Genomic DNA, 15,415 nt, shown 5'->3' with positions numbered 1-15,415 from the left:
TATACTTGGAGCTTTGTGCATACAGAGTGTCACACATGCATACATGCAGTGCAGTCTCCAAAAGTGGCCGCTCTAAAAGCCAGTGTCAGAGATTCCTCCTTGCTTGGCTTTGTCCCATTAAGAGCCTGGGTAGTAGGTGGGCTGCTTGGAGGAATGCCTCTCATATCAGGTGAACTACTGCCCCACGGCCTTTGCTCCTTGCTAGCTAGCAGCGAGAGAGTGCTCCCGGCGGATGATGTATCCCGTGTCACAAAAGCACCTTTCTACACAACAGGGGTACAGAGAATAGGCCACAGCACAGTGGTTCTCCTTGGGTTGGCTCCAGCCCGCCATAGTGAGATTTCAGACCTCCCCCTATGCTTCCAGCAAAACCCGCTCATTGGAGGGGATGGCCCTTTACTCATGCCTGGCAGAGATATCAGAGGGACCTGAAGCTCCTGGTGCTGCCTCCAAGACACTGATAGAGAGGATAAATGACCATAACACTTATGCATAACTGGGTAAGTGCTTATAACTTGGTTGAACAAATATACTCAGAAGCTTTTAAGTCACCTAGTTTAAACTAGTGAGAGCACAAGTTTATTTGATATTTTTGCTTGTGTGTAGATTACTGAAATTGATAGTGTGATTCCAGCTTTGTTCAAACAAATCTGAAATAACGGACTAACTAACAGAAACCAGTGTTGACTGAATATCAGACTGCAGCAATAAATAAATAAATAAAAAGTAGAGCTAACCTGTGACTGGCATTTTAGGAAAAGTTAAAATACAGAAAAGGAAAGAGGAAAAACATAAACATGGAATAGATGCATGGAAATAATAGAAATTTGAGAGGTACAGTCTGTTCTACGTTTGTGAGTCTGCATGTGCTTTTTTTTAACTTCTTATTTGTTTAAAATTAAATTATATGGAAGATTAAACAAAGTCTGACAAATATCAGAATAACGTCTCGATGCACTCTCAGATCCCCGACAACCATGAGGATTATTTCCTGCCAGTCGACTCTTGTGGCTGTAGTTGCGGTTGCTCTCATTGTGGTGTACTACACTGAAGCTAAGACTACTCCGAAGCCAAAGTACCAGTACACCAAGAAACCTGTCCCTCAGATCACGGTCCACAGCCCTGTAACCACCAGCGTGCCCAAGACTCTTAAGATTGTCCCAACTGCAAATCCTGTGAAGCCCCACCCCCCGCCCAACCCAGTGAGGACCACCAACCCAAGTCATGTCTTTCCACAGCACTACCCTGACAGCACCGGGCCACCCGGTGTTGGTCCTGAGAACTACACCCTGGATTACAACGAGTGTTACTTTAACTTTTGTGAATGCTGCCCACCAGAGAGAGGGCCCAGGGGCCTGAAAGGAGAAAGAGGCCTGACAGGTATAGACTCACTGATATGTTTTAATGTTATTAATTATTGTTTGGTTTGTTTGTATGTTTGGCTTCAGATTTTCCAATCACACTTATTTTACTCAGGGCCACCTGGAGAAAAAGGCCTTACAGGAGCAGCTGGTTTACCTGGGCCACCTGGCATCAGTGGTCCTATGGGCTTAAAGGGAGAAAAAGGTACACACTTTGAAATTACTTATTAAAATGATATATTGTATTATGCTATTTACTCACTGGCCACTTTATTATTTAGGTATGTAGATACAGTCAAGACAACCTGCTGAAGTTCAAACTGAGCATCAGAATGGGGACAAAAGGATTAAGTGACTTTAAGCATGGCGTACTTATTAGTGCCACATGTGTGAGAGTAACCCAAATAACCACTCGTAACAACCAAGCTAAGTCTGGGTTGGATCTCCTTTTGCCTTCAGAACTTTATTCTTCATGTCATAGATTCAACAAGGTGCTGGAAACATTTCTCAGAGATTTTGGTCCATGTTGACAAGACAGCCACAGACAGCCACACAGTTGCTGCAGATTTCTTGAACAGTACTTAATGTCAGGTTCTAGAAACCAGTTTGGGATGATTTGAGTTTTGTGGCATCATTTGGTCACGTGATCACATGGTCAGCAACAATACTCAGGTAGGTTTAGGTGTTTAAACGTTCTTCATTTGGTACTAAGGAGACTGACTGTGCCAAATATCCCCCACACCATCACACCAACCTGAACCGTTGATACAAGGCAGTACAGAGTCGTGCTTTTAATTTTTATGATGTTTGTGCCAATTTCTGATCATCTGAAACGTCTCGTTTCGAAACTTGTGACTCATCAGACCAGGCAACATTTTTCTAACTTTCTGTTGTCAAATTTTGGAAATCCTATTGAAATTGTAGTTTCCTGTTTTTAGCTGCCAGTAGTGGCACTTGTGTAGTCTCCTGCTTAAAGGTTTGATGTGTTCAGAGATGCTCTTGTGCATACCTTTTTTGTAAGGAGTGTAGTGGCTATATTAATTTGTTAGAGTTCTCTTTCTCTTATATTTAAAATAACCACACTGCGGACGGACAAGCGACGGTTTATACGCGTCGGTTGGTTAGCAACTACGAGTGAAACCATCGTGTGGCTCAGCCGTCCGCTTGTTTATTTTCCACATAAACCTTTCACAATAAAGCACAAGATCCTGTTGACATTTTTCAAAATAAACTGAAATAATAACAATATACATTATTTTCAAACATCAAATTTTAGAATATGCATGAAACAAGTTACCTCAAATAAGAACATGAAGTAACTATAAATGGCGCTTTCAAGGAGTTATTATTTAGTTACTGTTACTGTGAGCTACTGTTGCCTTCCATCCACTCAGCTTGGTCATTATCCTCTGACCACTGACAAGACTTTTTCACACTATTTCTGCTCACTGGATATTTTCTCTTTTTTGGATCATTCTCTCTTAGAGATTTTGTGGGGAAATCCCAGCAGATCTGCAGATACTCTGACCAGCTTGTCTGGCAATAACAACCATGTTCAAAGTCACTCAAATAACTTTTTTCCCCCATTCTGATGCTCAGCTTGAACTTCAGCAGCTCATCTTGAGCACATCTACGTGCCTAAATGCATTAGGATGCTGTCACATGATTGGCTGATTACATATCTGTGTTAACAGGCATTCATGCATACCTAATGAAGTGGTTGATTTATCTATATATTGTTTTTCCTCATCTAAGAGAATTTCTTTTAAAATAAATTTATATTTTAAATATAATTAATATATTTGTATTTCGCAAATTTTCTAGGGGATAAAGGTGACAGAGGAAACAGTGGGCCAGGTGGGCCACTAGGGATTCCAGGAAAACCAGGACCAAAAGGTATAAAAATCTCATGGCTATATTTTTCATTGTTATCTGACTTCATTTATTTTTACAGTTTTCCTTACCTTACAGGTGATGTTGGCTACAAAGGGGAAAAGGGTGAAGTAGGACTGCAAGGTCTCAAAGGAGAAAAAGGGCAGAAAGGAGAACCTGGCAAGAATGGGACTGCTGGTGAGAAAGGAGAACCTGGAAAAGAGGGGCCAGCTGGGCCTCCAGGAGTGGCTACAGTACAAGGACCAAAAGGAGATAAGGGGGATAGAGGGGAGTGTGCCTCATATGGAGAGAAAGGACAAAAAGGTGAACCAGGTGAACCTGGAGCTCCTGGAATCCCAGGAGCGATGGGAATTCCAGGACAGAATGGCAAGCATGGCTCCCCAGGCCCTATAGGTGTCCGAGGGGATCCAGGAGCTCCTGGACCACAAGGAGAACCAGGGGTGAGGGGGCTAGAAGGACCACAAGGTATAAGAGGGATGCCAGGACCGAGAGGGGAAAGAGGTTACCCTGGGATGAGAGGTGAGCGGGGTTTTCGTGGATTCAAAGGTGCTAAGGGTTCTGGATCAGGGATCCCCCAGAAACGCTCTGCCTTCAGCGTAGGTATCTCTCCGAGAAAGTCTTTCCCTCCTTCAGGCTTCCCGATCCGCTTCGACAAAGTCTTCTACAATGAAGAGAACCACTTCAACATAACTTCCAACAGCTTTACATGCATCTACCCTGGAGTTTATGTCTTCTCCTTCCACATCACTGTGCGCAATCAGCCGCTGCGAGCCACACTGGTGGTGAATGGGTCACGGAGAGTGAGGACACGGGACTCTCTGTATGGTCAAGACATCGACCAGGCCTCCACTCTGGTGGTTCTGCGGTTGGCTGCAGGTGATCAGGTGTGGATGGAGACGCTCAGAGACTGGAATGGAGCGTATGCCAGCAGTGAGGACGACAGCATCTTCTCTGGATTTCTGCTTTACTCAGACAAGCCGTGATAAACACTTTGTGCTTACTATCACAAAGTCTGAATACTGGTGGTGCTAGTGTACATGCTGCTCTGTACGTCTTCTATTATTGCCTAGCCTCTTCTTAAGAAGGGATAGTACTCGCCACACATTAATGCTGCTGCAGAGTAGCGCTCCAAAGTGTTGATCGACACCACCCTAATTAAATATAATGGTTAAATACAGCCCAATTCACAAAACACAGTGAGTAAAGCATCCCAAGAAATACCACTGAGGTAATTATTGGAAGATGGCATTTACAAGTAGTAAAAGATCATAAACTAATCTCCTGTTATCCAGATAGAAGAAAGAAAGTTTTTTTAAATGATAAAAGTGTAAAAATTCAATATTTAGCATAAAAAATTTATAATTTACCCAACATTTATGTACACATGCAATGCCTCCTTATGTTAAAGCATCCTAATTAAAAGTAGCAGCAGTAAGTGAGAGATCGTGCAGAAGTTTATTATTCAGCTACCAACGCAAAAGATAAAGCACAAAAATATGATCAGTGCTGTTTATCTATTTGTCAGCAAGATTACTGTGTTCCTCTACTGATTCCTTCAGTTAACCTTTAAGTCAGTGCCGTGACCCAGTGTCACCCTTGCCTCATTTGCATGAAACAAAAAAAAGCTTCTTCGTTTTGGTCCCACTTTTTTCTCACAATTTAACTGCTGCTTCCTTTTTAGTTGTTTTCACCTATAATGACCTAAGCTGTGTAAATGTATATGCAAAGTGTGAGGAATAGAAAGGACAAATGTGTTCAAAATAGTCACCACTGATAGCTGCATCATTAATCTTAATGTAAATCTGTCAAAAAATGACTGCACCCTGGTGTCTTATTAAACCAGTGATTGTAATATATAAGAAGTGTTGCTCAAATATGGAGCTGTAAGCAGAAATTGTGTTCACAGAAAATAAAATCCAGCAGTACATAACATTTTGTGAAATGCTTTATTTGACTTTAACATGTATCTGTTAGATATTTCCAATAATTCTGGTACAGCATTTGATGTTTGTTAACTGGAGATATCAGAATTTCAGGCGCAGGACCTCATATATGAGATTTCTAGTTGTACAAAGTACAAATACAAAAGATGAAAAATTGCACAATTTAATACAGAAGTGTGACAATGACCCAGCGTGATTAGTAGAGAGATTGTTTGTAATGTATGCTAAGTTATCACAGAGAATCTGCAGTCCCCAGACATGTCACCGGATTCCTCTGCAGAGTCCCCAGAGATGTCACCGGATTCCTCAAATGGATTTGCCTGATCTTGAGTTGTAGCTGAGTTAAAAACCTGGGCTGTAGTCAGCAAACTGGTTGGGACTGCTTGTGAAGTCTTCAGTGGAGGCCCTTGTGATGGTGTACTCTTTTCTGGAGTGAACTGGATGGGCTGGTGAGAGGAGAGGTTAGGGGAGGTTGGTAGTGAAGCAGCAGTTGGGATGTCGTCTGTGGATGAAGCAAGGCGAAATACTGTCAGACACAAAGTATCACATTTTTAGTAGTTCATTAGGAGGTTTGGGGCTTATCAGTGTAGAACAAATGCTGGGGTAAATTAAATTTTAAATACCTCTTAGTCCAAAGTTTTTGGGTTCACTGGACTTCGAGAGGCCCAACTGAGGCACCCTGGCCTTGCAGCTGTACAGCCCTGGAGTCTGTTTCACTACATTATAGTTGTCAGATGTTGCAGGTCCCAGTCGCCTGTTATTGTTGTAGAAATAGAAGTCTATCGGAGGGGCAGGAGCAGGGGCGTTGTACTGCACATGGCAAGTGAGCTTCATCCTCTTTAGCTGAGTATCATAGTTGGGGATGATCTCCAAAATTGGCTGTGACAGAACCTCTGTGACAGAAGACATTGGTTTAATTTAAGAAAAAACAAGTGGTAGGTCATGAGGCTAAGAATATTTATGTTCAGTTGTGCTAACAGGAATAACTTAACATTGTGGGAAATATGGGCTTTCATGCTCAGCATTAAAGGAGAAGGTCGATAGACACCAAGTTTAGCACTAGGTGTAAAGATGGAAGCATTTATAAGAATACTATCTAGATTAGCACATCTCTCAAAGCATGCTGTCATTCCTTTAACTACACCACACCTAAGATAAGAACACACAATTCGGTGTAATCTCACCTAAGATCTGTACATGAGCGCCAGCAGAAATGACAGAGAGTGTTTGTCTCCTCACATCCCAGGAAGCCCTGCAAGAATATACTCCTTGGTCCTCAAGGCTCAAGTTGGTCAGATGGAAATCTGGCTTGTGACCATTTTGTCTCATTACTTCAACGCCATCTTTGTACAAAATAATCTCTTCAAGTCGGGGATTCCCTCTGACACGACATGTCACCTCCAATGTGCTCCTGACAAGTTGAGGATGTCGTGGAACTTGCAGAATCGCCCAGCCACCTACGGAAACACCACAGAGTTACCTCTGAATAACTTCCAATCTTACATTAGTTCATTAGTATTAATGTAATAACATCTAACAATAATGTGTAATGCTACAATGCAAGAAGGGGAGGTTAAGGTACTCTGTAATACAGCCTGCACCCCTGATATACTGTCTAGTTATAAGGTGGGGAAACAAAGTTTGTACCCCAAAGATACCACATAAGTACAAATAACCCCCAAAACAAAACAAGTCCTTGTTGTACCAAATTGACATTTTAAGTAAAATTATAGAAGAATAATTATGTTAAACCCTAGAAAATCATAGTATAAGTTGCAGGCTGTATTAAGAAGTGCTGCCATCACTCACAGCATGTCTTAGATGAGCTGCACAGAAAACCCAAAGTTGAAAAGAAGCTTTTAGATGTTCAATGCTCCAGTGTTAGGATTACACAGGAAGAAAGAAGCCTAACGTGCAAAGCAATTATATTTCTTTCATGCAGACAAACAGATCTTACCGTCCACCTTGAGCTCCACAGGGACACTTTGCTGGGTGCGAATCTTTCCCACCTTCGTATTTCTTGTTCCTTGGCAGTAGTATTTCCCGCTCTCTTGAACTTTGGTATTCCACAGTTTTAATTCCCCCCCAGTCTGTGAGAGCTCCTCAGACCCCCTGAACCACAGGTAAGTCCAGTTAGACCTGTGCACATCAGGAATACTGCATCTCAAGTGTGCTCTCTCCCCCGAGAAGATCCTCGAATGTCCTGACACTAACTCAATGTTGGCTCTGAAAGACGCCTCAGTGGGAACTGCAGAAACAAAGAAGTATACATTTAAAGGATCTATTTTGGTAATGAGTGTAAATCCTGAGATCACTTCTAAAATAATATCTGTGCAAATTTAAAGTATATTTGTAAAGAATATTTGGCTCATACCATGAGACACTACAATCTGTGAGAGTGCTGAAAAAACTGAAAGAGAAAATAATCAAGTTTAAATGACAGTTACATCAGGTCAGTATGTAAAAGTACATTTTCATTAAATGAGCTGAAGAAAACTCACCAAAGAGAGAGATGAGCTTGTCCATTCTGGAGACTCTTCAAGAAACAGAAGCCGATCGAGTATTTATTCATTTCCACTAAAAAGAGAAGTGAAAATGCTTCTTCCCCCCCTTGGGGTGCGCCACATGAGGACATCCTTCTTACCAAAAAGATTTCTACCCTAGGCTAAAATTAGTTTCATGGTAAACCACATCATGTGGCAAATTGTCTTTTATGCTGTGAAGGCATTTTTTTGACATGGTCACATCACGGGAAGAATAATTACAAATAAATGGGAAGTGACCATTTTTAACACAGGAAACATTTCTATCCTGATAGCAGGGATCTCTTCCTTCATCAAGAGACCACAAGGAGTCACTGAATCGCTTGATGAGAATGAAAACCATGTGGATCGTGTTTTATTTCCCCCACAGTCACCTGTTATCTGACCCCCCTGTGGGAGGTTTTGGACTGATGTGTTGCACAGTCCTCCCCAACAACACTATTTTTCTTCATCTGTTTAACGTGGAAACTTGATATTTTCTAGAATTAGCAAACACAGTTGTTCTGTTTATTTGTTATTGTAAAATATAGGTGTTTGTTTTATATGTTTCTATAATAGATTCATGTTTCATTTAGTTCATATATTTGGGTTAAAAATGGATTGGATAAAACAATTAAAGGGTAGCTAGCATTGATTAAAAACGTGTCTAAAATATGTGATTACAAAAGAAGGGTTTGTTAAAAGTGTTATAAAGTGTAAAGTGCTGTAACGTTTGTTTGAGGTAGAGTTTGTGATGGTCACGTGACCAGAGTTTAGCTGAGAGCACATCCATGGCATTGTGGGTCAGAACTAGCATGGATACAGAGCTACAGCCACAACAGTAATGTTATTCTGCATGTGGTCTAAGAAGCGCACATGGTAATGGTTTTCATGTACAGTATATTGTATATATGATGTTGTATAAATGTTTTATATAGGCGATAAGAGGATATTTTCAGTAATATCCGTTATATTGCATTTTTCCTGTTTCGCTAGCTCAAGACTGTTTATTGACACTAACATGAGAGACTTTGATAGGTTCAGAGATATTTACATTGTAAACTTTGTGTTTTCTTTAGTTTTCACGGTGTCTGAAGAAAATGAGAGAGAGAGAAATAATCTTCAATATGATGCGTCGCCATTGTTTGTTGGACCCCTGTAGTTACAGTTATATCAAGCTAATTGAAATAATACACATTTTACACTTTATTATTGTAGTACTGATGCAAAAACAGCTCGCAGCCTGCTACGAGCTGTTTTTCTTACGGCACTGTGCAAAAAGTCATGAGTCACCCCTCGTGTCTTTATATTTTACCAGGGAAATGGGAAATAGGTCCAGCGATTTATTGAAATGTGGAAATACAGCATATCAGGAAAAAATAAAATTTGTATAATTCTAACAAGCTTGACGATCAATATTTGGTATGATGACATTTATTGTTTTACACAGTCCAAACTGTCTGAGGCAGTTTTATTTTAGTTTCTTTAAGACGTCTTCAGGAATAGTTGTCCAGGCTTCTGGAATGACACCGAAAGCTCTTTAGCTTAGCATTTAGATTTAGTAATGCTGAGGTTCAGGCTGTGGGGAGGCCAATCCATGACTGATAGTGTCCCATTGTGTGTGTGTTGTTTAAATCCAGGTATGCTTTCATTGAACTGGCAGTGTGAATATATTCAGCTGCTGCCAATCAGTCATTTTTCAGATAGTGGCCATGACAGAGCCTCCACTGTGTTTTTCAGATGGATGTAGACACTTACTCTTCGGCAGAAGAGCATCTGTGACCACATCAAACCTCGAAGCAGATGGTCTATGGCAGCAGAAGACCACACCAGGTACCACTTAGTTAAAAACAGGAGACCGAGGCTGCAGTTCACATGGGTTTAACTTAGATTGAGCCTAAAGCAGTTTATCTACATTAAGATATTATAAGATATATAAACAAATAGAATGACACTCCATGTTTTTATACAATTCACTGCCAAAAATACCACAACCTCATTGCACATGTTTAAAATAAGCTTTTGTTGAGCTGTACTCACAAAATGTAAAATATTATTTGTTGCATTATTCTTTCTAGCCCATTTGAAAAGGGAGTTTTTCACTGGAAGGGTGTGTTTTCTTGTTCTCTTTTTCTTTTTTCTGATTTTTCCTTGAGCCAAGAGGTCTTGAGCAATAGTTCTCGAGGCTTTCTAGGCTTCTCTTTTGTTTTTCTTGTTTTTTAGTCCACTACTTTGTCCATTACTTTGTTAGCTGACAATGTTCATGAGAATGTGTTTTTTTTCTTTTTCTCTTTTTTTGTTACAGACAACATAACTAAGGACCATTTTTAAATTGTATCTTCAGGCATTTTGTTATTAGCAGCCTGTCACAGAAACATATTTTGTGGTTCAATCAGTGAAAATATTGGAAAAATACCAAAGATAAAACAGTTTGAAAGCCACTAAATACTAGTTTAGCACCAAAAAGGTGATTGAAACCTCAGCAGGGTATGGAGTGTGTCCTTAACAAATTTAAGGAAATTGGACAAGTGGAGGGCAAAAGAAGAAGTGAGAGGCTTAAAACGCTATCAACAGCAGATCACCAGCCACGTCACGAAAAACACATCCTTAAGATATAGAGAGTGCCTGCCAAGAAGCCACCCTTAAAGTGTCCCCTACCGGATATCATACAGAACAGTAGACACAGCTAAAATTCTGGGTTAATTCCACTTCATTCCTGACTTGCAAAATCTTGACCATCACAGTCATGTGAAACATAAAAGGAACCACAACAGTCCATCTGACTTTTCTATTTTTATTAATCACACACCCATAGATGCAAATATACCAATACTGCCCCAATAAGTTACATTTAAATAAAAGACAGTATTCTGTTCATTTCTCCCATGTCACACAATAACAAACCTATAAGGTAACAAAGACGCGGTTTAAAATGTTTTGAAATACCTGATAAATGGCTTCTGCATACATTCGAGCAGCATTCAAGGTTTTTTTTAATCTACTGTAAATATTACAGGATTATCATCTCCAGCTTCATCCAGAGGGAGGATTAACCAACACTGTATAGAAAAATTAAATCACTTCTGTACATCCAGCTTATGACTGGAATGAGGTCAGCCATGAAAAAAAAAAGTATTTCTACAGGTGTAACTGGAGGATTTGTCGACATTAATGGAAAATGCAACGCACACACAGCACAGATCACAAACAACCACTGGGAGTTCCCCACTACCTCGCTAACCCCACCCTGCCCATTACTTTGTTAGATACAACTTGGGAATTAAGGGCCAACAAAGCTCGGAGACATACACTTAAAATAAATCCTCATCTGATAGTTTGAGAGTTATTATACATGTTTAAATATTGTCTGTTTTATCCTCTCTGTACATAAAAGGGCAAAGAAGAGCTGAGGTACTGAAGATGCCACTGTGGGTAACAAGCAGATGTGTTTCAGAAAAACTTTGAATGGAGCCGCTCTGTTTCCACTGCACAGCTGGATTGAGGATATCAGCAAGTCTAAAACTTTAACAGGAGCAGACTGTAACAGTGACAGACCCCTGACTGAGTGTTGCTGGCCTCCAGGAATCTACCTTGTGCTGCCTGTGGTTCAAAACAATCAGAAATTTTAGTAAATACTCTTATTTGCTTTCTGGTGGAGAGTCAGGAGCATTCATACCACTCTGGCAGCTGCAGCCAGCCTAGCCGTGTCCACAGGTGACAGAAATCCACCACCAAAGAACTGCTGATCTGTACGAAAGCTTCTCAGTTTGTTTTTTCTACAGACTAATTTACAACAAAACATTAAGCAGTTTTACATTTATTGTTCAAACCCGAGAGTGGCATCAAGCTTCTCATCTTACTCTCTCCAAGAACGCAAATAAATGCACAACCCAAAAATAACAAACTTGTCAAACTCAGCAGTGTTCAAAGAGGTCAACAATGAAAGCTTTTCATGTGGATTTCTATAATCAGAGCTATCGCCATCTGGTGGCTTTCTGATAGAATGCAGGTTTTTACTCAAAATATTTTTATAGAACAACTGTGGATACAGTTAACAAAAAAGAAAGGAAAAAACCCCCGAAGGGAAACATGCACCTCCGACCCCGGCTGCTTCCCTTGCTCTCTGTCCCAGGAGGAAGCAACGTTCTCGCCATCGCCGCTCAAAGCCTGAACCTGAGGAGGCTCCACAGCTAACACCATCTGTAGTGTTGTTTTCCACCAACTGTCCAGTTGTGATTAAAATTGGCTGTTGTTCCGATATTTGCTCCAGACTCTTTGCTGTGGCGCTAGAATCAAAAGAGAGTCATTCGGGGTTGGCTGAGAAAAAGACAGTCATTTCTGCTTTTCAGTATTCCTGATTTAGGATAGCAGTAATGACAATTTTGACTATATTATGAACTCAAAGACTGAATTCTGTTGCCCTGAAAATAATAAGGGTCATGATTTTGAACTGTTTAGCTCCAGCATGGCCATCAGGAGAAAGCCAACTCTGAGGCTGGGATCAGGGCATCCAATTCTCGTTCTTCTAATCCAGTTAAGATATTACAAGATAAAGTTTTGATTGGGAGTAATGACGTGACAACTAGCTCACATTCTCCACTGCCACATGTAGCAGCTACTTGTTCTAGCACTGCATTAACTGTGCCAATCTTTCTGCACTGTCCTGTCGATATCTCTATCTCACAGACTGCTTCTGGGGCAAAGTCAGGCTCTGACGAGTTTGTTTATCCACCACATCACTGCCACGCTAATGTGTTGAACTCAACTATGTACACTTCTGAGTAGGGCTACCACAAACAATTATTTTGATAGTCAACTAGTCACTGATTATTTTTGTGATTAGTCGACTAATCAGATCATGCATCCACTGGACGTAAAACGTACAGCTTACTGCACCAGCATGCATCTCCTCTTATATGACTATCATTAGCTTACAGCTTTAAGTGTTTAAGGTATGTGCTAACTAAAAATAAAGACAAGATGATAGTTTATTAAATTTTAATGAAATTTGCAGATTATTTCGGTGAAGTTTAATAAACTCAGCCGTCTGCTCCTTGCTATCTAAAATATAACAGGACACCGGAGTATATTCTCGAGCATCTCACACTGCTGATAATCAGTTGTCTGCTTGACGTTTATTCAGCTGTGTAAAAACTATAATTTTAATCTCAGCCAGACCGATTTACTCAGGAACAAATAAAATACTGAAAACAGCCTGTTACGGTTTGGAGGAGGACTCAAGCGCAGGACTCCGGTTCTGATGCTCACAAGAAAGGTTTATTTACAATGCACCAGGTGTATATACAAGAATGTGCAGGGGGTGCTATATACAGCTGAGTGAGGGGAGAAGGGGTCTCCAGGGAAGTCCAGGGGAAAGCACGCGTTCTTCAGAATATCCACTCACACGATCACAAGCTCTCACTCCGACACTGCCACACGGGAAACACACGGGGGGGAAATCCAGGGAGCTCTGTAGACAAGGAGACAGGGTTAAGTACGACGCACACAGGAAAACACTCTTAACTGACTTGCTGTAGCTTGGCTTCACTAACGCGTGGTAGACAACGATCCAGCGGCGAACAGCAGTCGCCTCCTGGCTTAAGTACCGATCACCTTAATGAGACCCAGGTGTCTCATCTCCCGAGGGCGTGGGCCGAGGGCGTGAACCCACAGTGAGTTCCGCCCCGGCGAGAAAGAAGAGGAGAGAGAAAGGAAGAGAGAGAAACAGAGAGAGTGCTGATCAGCGTGCAGCTGATCCGCCTGGCCGTGACACAGCCAAACAATAACATTTTAAGTTATCTAAGTGACTTATATATCATGTTTAACCTGAGTAGCGAAAAACAGTGGTGGGTTTGAAAACGATTTGCCGGGAGTCCGGTGTTCTCACCGGCTCTAGTGAGCATTGAACCCTGGCTAGCTATCGAGCTGATGGGTAACAGACGTCTCCGAAAACGTCGGAGCACTTTTGAAAATATGTGGTGTTTTGATAAACTGAGCAGATATTTGAAGTTTACACAGCTACATTCTCACCTGAAAATATGTTAAACGTTTATTTTGTGACCCAGAAGGAATAATGAGAGTAATATTAAAACTAACTAGCTGCCGCCATTGTTGGAAACTGAGCAGGGCCGCGCTATGAATTCTGGGATAGGTTGGGCCACGAAGTATACACTTGACCCATCCTTCAAATCTGGGGAAATGAAGGGCGCATTTGTTGGAGTCTTCGAATTTGGACAGTCTTCAGCTGTGCCCCAAAACGTCGGCTGCATCCTCCGGAGGCCGCATTTGAAGACCGATTACGTCACAGCCAGCCGACAAAGGCTGTCCCAATTCGTCGACTCCTTCAAATGCGGCCGACAAATGCGTCTGTCACTACCCGATCCGTACCGGAAACCCGATCGGTATCCCGCATGCGCAAATCTTGCGTCACTTCCTCTCTTTGCCAACATTGCGACATTCAATGGTCGTGTCCAAATTCATGGGCTGCATCCTCCTGAGGACCCGGCCTTCACGGTCTACGTGGGCCGGGTCCTCAGAAAGTCGGGTAGGCCGGAAGTAAACAGCTGTGAAATTGGACGGTCTAGCCTTCTGATTAGCGTCACTGCTGTCTCGGTGGAGTTTAATAAACTCGGCCGTCTGCTCCTTGCTATCTAAAATATAACGGGACACTGGCGTAAATTCTCGACCATCTCACACTTCTGTTTAATCAGTTTTCTGTTTGACGTTTATTCAGCTGTGTGAAAACCAAGGAGGAACCCACTCGGGGGATTAATAAAGTTTTATTTTATCTAATCTAATCTAATAACTTTAATTTCAGCCAAACCGATTTACTCACGAACAAATAAAACACTGAAAAAAGACAAACAATAACATTTTTAGGTTGTCTAAGTGACTTATATATTACGTTTAACCTGAGTAGCGAAAGTCCGCGATGATCTGAAAATGATGTGCCGGGAGTTGTGCCGTTCTCGGCGGCTTCAGTGACCCTCGAGCTCTCGGCTAGCTATCGAGCTGGTGGGTAACATAAGTCTCCGAAAACGTCGAAGCACTTTCGCAAATATGCGATGTCATGATAAATCGAGCAGATATTTGAAGTTTACACACCCACATTCTCGCCTGAAAATATGTTAAAAGTTTATTTTGTGACCCAGAAAGATTAATAAGAGTAATTTTAAAACTTAGTAGCGGCCGCCATTGCCGGAAACTGGAGTTTGGCTGGGCCATGCTATGAATTCTGGGATATGGTTGGCCACGAAGGAAACACCCGACCCATCCTTCAAATTCGGGGAAAAGGAGGACGCATTTGTCGGCTGCATTCGGAGGAGTCTACGAATTTGGACAACCTTCGGTGCGTCGCTGTGATGTAATCGGCCTACAAATCCGTCCTCAGGAGGATGCAGCCCATGAATTTGGACACGACCAATATGTTTGAATGATACGGTTAGCTTCCAGTTAGCTCCTAGCATTTCTCAACAGCTCTCCCTCCTTTTCGACTACCAGGACATTTAAACAATGGATAATCCATATACAAACAAATTCATGCTTTTCTCCTCAACAGAGAGCGCTCCCCGATTGAACAACAGCGCCATAAAATAAGAAGAATGGCACCTAATTATAGAGTTAATAATACAGACTTTGTAATATGTCACGTGAAGATTCATCAGCCAGATGAAGTGTTTACTGACAATTGACAGTG

At 41.5% G+C, this 15,415-nt stretch overlaps 2 protein-coding genes across 2 annotated transcripts; one reads left to right on the top strand and one right to left on the bottom strand.

Moving 5' to 3' along the window:
- Window positions 1-977: 977 nt before the first annotated feature.
- Window positions 978-4,237, top strand: otol1b (otolin 1b). Its single transcript, XM_063492495.1, has 4 exons — window positions 978-1,380; window positions 1,477-1,566; window positions 3,186-3,257; window positions 3,333-4,237. Exons 1-4 carry the CDS (start codon window positions 978-980, stop codon window positions 4,235-4,237), a joined length of 1,470 nt encoding a protein of 489 aa, XP_063348565.1.
- A 972-nt stretch (window positions 4,238-5,209) lies between these two features.
- LOC134641390 (low affinity immunoglobulin gamma Fc region receptor III-B-like) lies at window positions 5,210-7,732 on the bottom strand. Its single transcript, XM_063493799.1, has 6 exons — window positions 7,699-7,732; window positions 7,572-7,607; window positions 7,155-7,445; window positions 6,382-6,654; window positions 5,821-6,090; window positions 5,210-5,699 (listed from the first exon to the last, which is right to left on the bottom strand). Exons 1-6 carry the CDS (start codon window positions 7,721-7,723, stop codon window positions 5,422-5,424), a joined length of 1,173 nt encoding a protein of 390 aa, XP_063349869.1. The 5' UTR covers window positions 7,724-7,732; the 3' UTR covers window positions 5,210-5,421.
- Window positions 7,733-15,415: the final 7,683 nt, after the last annotated feature.

This window comes from Pelmatolapia mariae, linkage group LG14, assembly GCF_036321145.2.
Source record: "Pelmatolapia mariae isolate MD_Pm_ZW linkage group LG14, Pm_UMD_F_2, whole genome shotgun sequence".
NCBI lineage: Eukaryota > Metazoa > Chordata > Actinopteri > Cichliformes > Cichlidae > Pelmatolapia > Pelmatolapia mariae.
This window is presented reverse-complemented; position numbering and strand designations above follow the sequence as displayed.